This window comes from Podospora anserina, chromosome 4 (assembly GCF_000226545.1).
Source record: "Podospora anserina S mat+ genomic DNA chromosome 4, supercontig 4".
Lineage (NCBI taxonomy): Eukaryota > Fungi > Ascomycota > Sordariomycetes > Sordariales > Podosporaceae > Podospora > Podospora anserina.
Genome location: NW_001914850.1, coordinates 719,495 through 729,363, shown reverse-complemented (window position 1 = coordinate 729,363; position 9,869 = coordinate 719,495). Strand labels below are relative to the sequence as shown.

The 9,869-nt window shown below is 53.0% G+C and overlaps 3 protein-coding genes across 3 annotated transcripts; all 3 read left to right on the top strand.

Moving 5' to 3' along the window:
- Positions 1-179: 179 nt before the first annotated feature.
- PODANS_4_8740 (uncharacterized protein) lies at positions 180-713 on the top strand (the record flags this gene model as incomplete). The annotated part of the gene is made up of 1 exon (XM_001905915.1): positions 180-713. A coding segment is annotated over one exon (534 nt), but the record flags the coding sequence as incomplete, so codon positions are not given.
- Positions 714-1,921: 1,208 nt separating this feature from the next.
- PODANS_4_8750 (uncharacterized protein) lies at positions 1,922-2,059 on the top strand (the record flags this gene model as incomplete). Its single annotated transcript, XM_001905914.1, has 1 exon — positions 1,922-2,059. The coding sequence occupies one exon, from the start codon at positions 1,922-1,924 to the stop codon at positions 2,057-2,059; it is 138 nt and encodes a 45-aa protein (XP_001905949.1).
- A 5,524-nt stretch (positions 2,060-7,583) lies between these two features.
- Positions 7,584-9,776, top strand: PODANS_4_8760 (uncharacterized protein; the record flags this gene model as incomplete). The annotated part of the gene is made up of 2 exons (XM_001905913.1): positions 7,584-7,845; positions 7,948-9,776. The coding sequence occupies 2 exons, from the start codon at positions 7,584-7,586 to the stop codon at positions 9,774-9,776; spliced, it is 2,091 nt and encodes a 696-aa protein (XP_001905948.1).
- Between the last annotated feature and the right edge of the window lie 93 nt (positions 9,777-9,869).

The following is a 9,869-nucleotide window of genomic DNA, read 5'->3' as shown; positions in this document are numbered from 1 at the left end:
TCTCTCTTATAAAATTTCTTTACCTTTACACTCCATCTCCCATAATCAAAAATCTACAATACCCTTTTAAATATCCATATATTTCTCTTCCTTTTTCAATATTATTTCCTTACTGCCCCCCCTTTTTTTTTTTTTTTTTTTTTTTTTTTTTTTTTGGCTGACACAAGATTGCATATGACTTAGATCCCGTTCTGTTGAAGAGAAAGGCAGCGAGAATCAGAAAGGAGACGGGTGACGAGAGGTATTATGCGCCGATTGAGCGGTCGACAAAGTCGATTCCAAAGACTGTTGGTCTTTCGCTGTTGCGACCGTTCCAGATCCTGATGTTTGAGCCCATGGCTTTGATCCTGAATATTTACACTGCCATGCTCTTGGGCCTGCTGTATCTCTTCTTTGGAGCGTTTCCACTGATCTTTACGACGAATCATGACTTCAACCTGTGGCAGGTTGGGTTGACGTTTACGGGGTTGTTGGTGGCCATGATTATTGCCTGCTGCGTCACGCCGCTGTGGAACAACTTTCGGTATACGTTGAAGGAGAGGAGGAGGAGGAGGACGGGGGTGCTGAAGGATGAGCCCGAGGATCAACTGCCGCAGGTTATTGTGGGCGCGCCGCTCATTACGGGGGGGTTGTTTTGGTTTGGGTTTACGAGCACGCCCGAGATTCATTGGATTGTGCCGTTGATTGGGTCGGGGGTTTTTGGACTTGGGTAAGTGTTTTCATCCCATCATCATTTTGCTTTCATGGAGAGGGAGAGGTTGGGATCTGCTTGAGGCGGCTTGGGGGGCGGTCTCTCTGCATTCTGTTCTTCTTTTTCAACCCCACGGGCGGAGAAAAAAGAAGGCAGAGACATGGAGGAGGCGAGAGACGCGTCTTCGCAGGAAGCAAGGCCCCCAGGAAGGGGAAAGAAAGGGCCGCAGGTCTCTCGGTTCTGTACGCCCTTACGCAAGCCTGGCTTTGGGCTTGAGGTTTAGTCATGGCTTTGTCAAGATGGGGTTTCCTGATGGCAGTTGGATTTGGAAGAAAGGGGGGATTGTTATGTGTTGGTTGTGTTTTTTGGCATGCAAGGAGTTCATGCGGCTAACCGGGCTTTTTGCGTCGTAGGATGTCGTTCGCTTTTACGGGGGTATTTACCTTTCTGGTGAGTCTTGATCTTCTTTCCATTTCATGGCACCCACCGCTTGTTCTTCCCCAAACTTTTAGGCAAGTTCAACCAAGAGGGGAGAGTTGTAAGTGTTATTGACGTTTGCCTGCCTGCCTGCCCTGACGACGGAGCTCAGCCCGGAGTATAGGCAGCTAGGTGGTGGTGATTTTTTGAGGCTGCACCAAAAAGCAGGGCCCTGTTAGCTGCACTCCCCCTCTTTCAACCCCCACCCCCCCTCCCCTCTTACCCTGGTTTGGAGAAAATGTATTGGACAAAATGCGAAAAAGAAGAGAGTGAAAGAAATAGGTATGCTGATACGAGACGGTGGCGTTTGGTTTTGTTACATAGGTCGCAGCCTACCCGCGGTACGCAGCCAGCGCTTTGGCGTCTAATGCTTTGGTGCGGTGTTCATTTGCTGGTAAGCAAATTCTTTCTTTCTTTCTTTCTTTCTCTTCTTTCATATCGTTCATTCGCCTTGGATGGGGGTTTTTTTATTTATTTGGTTGGTGCCACGACATTTGAGGACCGGCCGGGATGATATCTCTATCTATCGATGGCAGGGGAGAGAGCTGTTGTCCTCTGCTGTCTGGTCAGGCGATTGTCTTGGTTTTTTTATTTTTTTTTGTTACTTGCTGGGTTGGGTTACGAGGGAGGATCAGATAAACTACCATGTTTTGGGGCGTTGTTCCATGTACCTTGATGGCCTGGGAATGACTGGACGATTGCTAACGACACTGGTGGGGGGAAATAGCCGCCTTTCCGTTGTTTGGGTACCAGATGTATGAGGCGCTGGGGTTCCAGTGGGCGACGGGGTTGTTGGCCTTTATTACTTTGGGATTGATGCCTTTTCCGTATATATTTTTTAGGTATGGGAGAAGGATTAGGGAGAGGAGTCGGTTTGCTAGTGCTACGTAGGGGTTTGGGGGGTTAAAAGGGGGGATGGAATATAGACTATTGCCTGTGTTTAATGGATGATGTAGACATTGTGGTTTAATGGCAGATATTAGATGAGCGACCTTTTATTGAGAGATGGATTGGACGAGTGATGTTTTGGTCGCTGTGGGGGTTGGAAAAGTCCTGGCTGGCTGGCTGGCTTGTTGCCCAGACGAAAAAAGAAGGTGGTTGATGGGAGCTCCCGCCCGTTTCTGAGACATTTCACTGGCACTAGTTGAGAGCTAAGAGATTTATTTTCCCCGCGAAGAGAAAAGCTTGTTGTTGGTGGTTTGTGATTGATTTTGTCTTGGCCAAGTTTTGAGTGGGGTGTTGCTTTGGGGACGAATTGGTTCTTGATATGTGAGAGACTTGAACCGGGCCGGGCAAGGGGAGGGATAGGGACGGGAAGAGGTTGGATCGGCAGAGGCGACTAGTGAGATGCGGGATTGCCGATGGGGGACTTGATCGAGTCGGAATCAGGCAGTGGATATTCACGAAAGACAGGTTGGTTTGAGGACATGGGTCTGGCCTGGGTTGCTTTGTGGACGACGTGAGAAGCTGGAGTGGTCTGACTATGACGATCGTGCGGGCTGAGCTCTGGGCCTTGGTGGATGCTGTGTCCGGGGACCTTACCTACTTGAACTGCGAAGAAGGGGAGGGAGGTATGTGGCCCGCATGTTGATCTGGGGGAGTGACAAGTTGGGTAGGTAGGTGGTGAGTGACATCAACCAAGGGGCAAAAGAGTAAGAGGGAGAGAGAAAACCTCAAACATGGCTTATTGTTCTTGTCACACCTAGGGTATGTATGTTGCCAACTAATCTTCAACTCGTGATCGAGAGCACCAAGGACGGTGTGAGATAGATTGTGGGGAGATGGGAAGGGAGGGTGGGGAAGTGGGAGGGACGGGTGATCAGAGGCTGGTGGTGGCAAGGAGGTAAGTATATGGCCGATGGGGCGGCGGTGGTCAAGTGCAAGAAAAGAGCAAGGTATTGACCATGGTGTTTGTTGGTGAGAATATACATGTGTGCTGGGAGAAATGGTGGGTAAGCAATAAGAGTACACGCAGGTTCTCTCTATTGGTACCTGGATCGATACGGATGGGTGCGTGAGCTGCTGGTCAAGATGACGAGTTTGAAGGCGGTGAAAGTTGGGGAAACACACGCTTGAACCGTACATGTAAACCGTAGGCAGGTGTGTGTTTCGTGGTGTGGGTGGGTGCCCGTCATGGAGGGAAGCAGGTGCCGCCGCCTCCCCGTGATACCGAGTTTCTGGGACGGTATTGGTCGAGGGTCTTTACCCGCTGCACATGGTTTGCTGGATGTTGGTGTGGGTGGGTGATCAAGATCTGGTTAGGGGATTTTTGTGATCGTTTGAGCCCATCACCAGGGATGGCTGTGGGGAGAGGGCGGGCAGCCCACAACATGTCGTGGGAGTTAAAGTGCTGACAGCGTTATAGTGTTGGCGGTCACGTTGGCTGTTTGGATTACGTGGGATGGTGTGGAGGTGGGCCAATGATGAGGTTTCAGCATGTCAAGCACATGAAGTGTATACACCTTGCTGACATGGGCCTTTGTCCTGTGCAAGGTAATCTATCCGAGGCGTCATGGACTAGCGATGATGTAAAGGCTGTGTGGGCTTGGATGAACGTGCAGTAGACACGTAGGGTCCACTCGCGAGCAGCTCCCGGAACAGCAGCTGAAGAAGAAAAAAAAGTAAACCAAACACACTGTCTACATCTGCTGTGCAGTTTCGTTCCAAGCTGATGTGTGTAGATCTGATCTGATCTAGCGTAGCATTTGATGCCCAACACACTGCTCTTCACGATGTGCTCTGCATGTTTGTGCATACGGTACCCCTGAGGGGCTGGCTGGCTGGCTGGCTGGCTGTTGCTGGCTGTGGTCGCCTGCCTTGCCCTTTGCCGACGATGTGATAATGTGAGGTGACGATACCCGGAAGCCGGGCAGATAGGGGGAGGACCAGGGGCGTGGGCAGATCGATCTAAAGGTGCGTCTAACCACATCTATCGTTTCGGTCCGCGAATGGTAGGTGGGTAGCAGTGATGGATGAAGCCGCGGAGAAAGTGGACAGTATGTAATAGAATAACGGACACTTTCATCCGATTCGGACGCTTTGCCTGTTTACGTGCAGGTTGTAATATGCTGCAAATGTGACCATGTCAATTTACGTAGGGCAATGGAGGCGGGCACCAGTACCGGCTTTTTCTTTGCTTCTTCTGCTCGTTGGTGCCAAGTCACAAACTTCAGGTCCTATCCTCAGCCAGCCATCCCATGTGGGATTTGTTGGATAACGCTTAATAGATCCACGGAGAATTGTCCCAACATGGCCGGCCATGAGGCAGATATGGGCTGATCAACGGCCATCACACGCGCCTGGCTGGGCAGCAAAGGCCTGACCAGAGAGCGGAATAGGGACGGCACGTTCAGCCTTGAAGATATATGGTGTTAGATCGAAATATCCTATCGTCGTGATGGAGGAGGGCGGATGTGAAAGACGTGCGTCCCCGGACGGGCCGATCGATAGTGATCAAGATTTGATGTTCATCGTTCACGTTTTCAGCACCAGCCCATACCGCCTCTTGATGACAACAACAACAACAACAGCTACTAGGGGTTGTGTGAAGGGATCTGCAGATGGCCGAGATGTAGGCTGGCTTGCGTGCTCTCAGCACTTTTCTTTTCTGGCGGTCTTTTCTGCATGGGGAGAGTGGATGGATTTTGACAGATTGCCATCTCGTTGTTGATTGCTGGCCAACCCGGTGGCATCGTGGCAGGCGGGATGAGGGGGCCATGAGGTGGGCGGCGGCGGGCTGGCGTTGAAAGGTGTTGAAGTTTCCTGTGATCAAGCTGGTGTGCTGTTCCTCTCCGTAACAAGAAGGAGGTTGAGGCTGTTGTGTGCGCAGTTAGGTTGCTTGTCAATATCCGCGTGCAGTGCCCTGCCTGCCTGGCTTGGCGGTGTGAAGAGTTGAAGATTGGTGTCTGAGAGTGGGATTGGGTGGATGAAGAGGAGATAGACAACAGGAGAGAGCTGAGACATTGATCTTCGGCGAAGAGAGTGAGACAGACATGTGTCGAAGAAGAAATGAAGAAGTCCCTCAGGTAAAGAGAAAAGAAGAAAAAACAATGAAGCCATCTCCGGTGACGCGATGCGCGCCAGCCGCTGTCAAGATTGGGCTAGAGACAATATCTTGTTGACCGGTCTCCCAACTGTGCTTTGCAATGGCTTTCTAATGATCTGGATTGGGGATAGCTCAAGGTAGCTGCCGGTCTTTGTGGGAGGTTGCCCCTGCGTGGTGCTTGATGTCGATGATGGTACCTATTCAGTTCAGATGTCGTTGCTCGTAAATTATTACTCCTAGGTGCTTGGTGTAACTGTTACTTTCTCTCTGGAGATGATCCACGGTTCCCGGGCTGCGGTCCGCGCGGGCCAGTGGAGAGGTTTTTGGTGTATGTAGGTAGGTAAGAGGGGCGGAGAATTGAGAATTGGCAGGGACCACATGCTAAAGCTGTGCGGTCGATTAGCTAAACCTCGTCGGGTATCGTCTTAGGTCCCTGGTACCTGGTCGAGGCGGGGGCTGCAGTGTCCAATGGGAGTCTGGCGTAGTGTCTGCCAGGTACCGAGTACCCGCAGCCAAGGCCTGATGGGACGAAGGTCGGCAAAGTTGAGAGAGCAAAGGATCTCCCTTCCATTCGAGCTTGTGAGCCATCCGTGACTCCTACTTTACACATAGCAACAAGCAACAGTTCCTATTTCGAGTATTCATCATCAGATATACCGTCCATTAGGTAAACAGGGCCGGTTTCCATTCAGCGATACGTGATCGATACGCCCTCGCAGCAAGCCAGCCGCGGCCAGCCACTGGGAGCCAAGAGCAAACTCGAGTTTTTCACGGTCAACTCCAACATCTGCCATGCCAGCAAATACCGGACTCGACTGGGTACACCTGTCTGGGAACGGCTGCAAGGACGGGCGATTGGAAAGTGACTGATTTGCACCCCACTTGCCCGCATCGCGCCTTCGATTCCAAGCCCCGAGGCTCCTCACCGTCCACTGTCCAGCCTTTTGCGCAATTGATACTTGACCAGACTCCCTTTTTTTTTCCAGTTTGGCCGCCATAACCACACACCTTACACCCATCCTGCGCCGACAGTTCCAGAAGAAACACCAAACCCCGGCCCTTGCGAATTGCGAATTGCGACTCGACAACGGCGCTTTCCGTCTTGCGACAAATACCCAAAGGATCTGCCCTAGCCACGGCGGGCCACGGGCTAGACCGTTTTGTTTTCTTTTTCCTGAGGAGGCGCCAGGAATCGAAAGGTTGGCAGTAGAAGGAAGAAAGGTCCTGGGCCGAGCCCCCCCCCCCAAAAAAAAACGACGAGTAGGAAACGAGAGGGGGGTTAATCTCAAGTCTCAGTCAGTGAAAGAGAAACAGCTGGAGATCGATTCGCTTCGAACGAGGACCGAGTCACTGGAGAGTCCCGCATCCGCCGCACCGAGTTGCCCTGCTTTGAATCCATACTGTACGGTACGGTACCTCGAACCTAGTACCTATCATAACCAGGTCCAGGCTGCTGCGAGGCGGCGCCAAGGGCTCATACAAGCATAAGTGACGGATAGCTGCACCTGAATGCCTTCCTATCACTGCGGTGCAACGTGCACGACCCAGCGCTCGAAAGCTTCCCCAGACGACATCAGAGTGCTTTATCCGCCCCTCCGCCTGTAGCTGCCGCTGCCGCTGCCGCGTGACCAGGACCAAGAGCCTTCCCCTCTGTCGCCATCAACACCAAGCTTTCCTCTGCCCTGCTCCACCGCCGACGCTTCGATCCGGCCAGTCTTGCCTTCGTGGTACAAGGACGCCATCTGCCAGCCGGCCCCGAGCTCATTGGCAGGAAGCCCTCCAGAAACTGCTGCTCGTAGAATACGAGACAGCCCGCGGTTGTTGTGTATCAGGCCTCGTCAGCTGGCGCAGGTGCCCCCTTTTCTATCTGGGAAGGACGATCAGCATCCCATATTACGGGAGGCCACAGGGCCAAAAAGTAGAGAGCCTGAGGGGAGAGAGTGTGTGAAATCAGGAACGAGACGAGAGAGAGAGAGAGAGAGAGCGTCTGTTGATGCCACATCCGGTCTCGCAAGTAGCCAACTAGCCTGCTCTGCTGCCGCCTCATTGCCGCTCACCGCGCTTTAATTAGACGGCTTGCTGGGGTTCGCCACGCCCATACCACACTCACGCAGTACCTGCTGCTCTTCCTCTCCCGTCAACTTGCCGGACATTTCTTTTGTCAACAGGAGCGCCGTGCAGCGCCAATCACTTTTGGGGTGGGTGATACTGCCGTGGGGACTCCTGCAGGAGGGCTTTCAGACCCCCTGACCCCCATCTCGGAGTACGTCCTTTCCCTGGCCGTGAGCTGCGGTCTGGCAGAGATTGGGGTCCTGCATTGCCGTCCCGTCCAGATAGAGACCTGGTCAAGTATAAGAAGCTCGAGGCACGATGCCGGAAGACGGTGGGCCTTTCGGATCAGAGGCAGCAGAAGCCTCGGGTGCCATGTCTGAGACCGAGAACGAGTACGACGACCACGAACCGCATCATAAAGACGAAGACGACAGGATGTCTGAACAAAACACGACTCCAGATGGCGTCGACGCCGGCGGTGAGGTCAAGAAGAAGTATGATCCAAAAGACCCATTACGTCCTCGGCGGAAAAAGGCCAGGAGAGCCTGCTATGCCTGCCAGAGAGCCCATCTCACATGTGGTAAGTCTTTTGTCGTCCTTCACAGCCTTTGCAGTTGTTTTTCTCTTGAATACCCGAGGGGGCAGAGGGCGGCGTTGTTCGTCGGCTGACGCTGTCGTTTAGGTGATGAAAGACCATGTCAACGCTGTATAAAGCGCGGATTGCAAGATAGCTGTCAAGATGGGGTCAGGAAAAAGGCCAAATATCTCCACGACGCACCACCAGAAGCCTTGAGGCCAGTTTTGGGCCCCAACTACAACCCCAACGCGCCAAGTTCACGACACGGCGGCCAGAGGCACCACAGCGTCTCGACGGACGCATCTACCGTCAGGACATTTTTCTCACATTCAAACGCTTCGCAGTATCCTGTCTACTCATCGACACAGAGCATCCCGCATGGTCTGACGGAGAGTTTACCGTTCAACAGTCAACAGTCACCTGTCTCCCCAACATTCCAGCAGACCTCGAGCAACCCTCCTATCAGTGGAATGGTGGCGCCTCCAGTTTCGAGTCCAATGACACCCTTCGGGCTACCCTTCGACCCAAGCGACCCCAACATCTTCAACTTCAACATCGATGGTCTGAACTTTGGGAGTCACTACGGAGCGATGGAGTTTGGAATGCTGGGCCACATGTCATCAAGCGCTGCCGATACCCCACCGCAAGAGTCTGGCATGGGTCAACAGCCAGGCGATGTGCATTTTGGGGCCGGGTTGTTTGGGAGCCATTTCGACAACCGCATGCTGCCGGAGTTTCTGGGTCTGGATGCAGGCGCCAACGGCATCTACTCGCAAGGGAACCTGCAACATGGTCTCCCTCATGCCTACGCGATACCAGCTGGCCCAACTAGTCTTCAGAGTCCCAGCACCGAGAACAACAGCCCACAACCTACCACCTTTGGCTTTGACGACCGACCATCACCGACCATGTCACAATACCCCAACGCTCCCGGAGCCAAGAGCTCATCAAACAGCCGTCCGTCAAAGCTGAGAAAGCTCGACAAGGTGGCCATTCTGCAAAAACGCCAGCGCGACCCGTCGTACATTTATGACACGGTCAAGAAGTCGTTTGACTATGTTGGCAGCTTCCACAAACTCTTTGAAGTTTTGTCCAGTCGGTTTTCCCAACCTCATGCTGCTCGCATAGCCAAGTCGTTAGCTGCCATCCGACCAGCCCTCCTCGCGTCCACACGAAACTTGACGACGCAAGACCTCATCTTTATGGAGCAGTGCTTCCAACGAACGCTATTCGAGTACGAAGACTTCATGACGCAGTCTTCAAGTCCCACCCTTGCCTGTCGGCGCACGGGCGAGATCGCGGGCGTGAACAAGGAGTTCACTGCCCTGACAGGGTGGACCAAGGACGTCCTGCTGGGGAAGGAACCAAACCGCAACACCAACCTCGGCGGGACAGGGGTGCGGACCACCCCGCGGCTCAAGAGCCTCAACGAGAGCAGCGCAGAGAACGGCGGCGCCGCGAGCGGTCCGAGACCGGTGTTTCTTGCTGAGCTGATGGACCACGAGAGCGCGGTGGAGTTTTACGAGGATTACTCGCAACTTGCGTTTGGGGACAGCAGAGGGAGGATGACGAGGAAGTGCAGGTTGCTCAAGTACCGGACTGATAAGCCGGCTGCGGGTGGCGGTGGTGGTGCGGGGGAGGAGGAGAGGAAGCCGGATCCGAGCGCCGCGCCGCGGCAGCAGGAAAAGGACTCGAGGCATAGTATTTTGAGCAACAGGGTGGCGAAAATTGATGGGGAGCATGGGATTTCGAAGCTGGAGAGGGATGGGAAGCTGGAGTGCAGTTATACTTGGACGATTAAGAGGGATATGTTTGATATGCCGATGTTGTTTGTTATTAACGTGAGGTTTTTTTTTTTTTTTTCGACGATTACTATGGAAGAAGGCATTGCTAACGGGATTCTAGTTTTTACCATGTTATTACCGGAATCATAACCAATTGGCGGTTTAAAGAAGAGGCGAAAGCGCAACTTGGGGAAAAAAAAAGGGGGGGGGGGGAAGGGGTAATATGAAGACTAGTTTGTATAT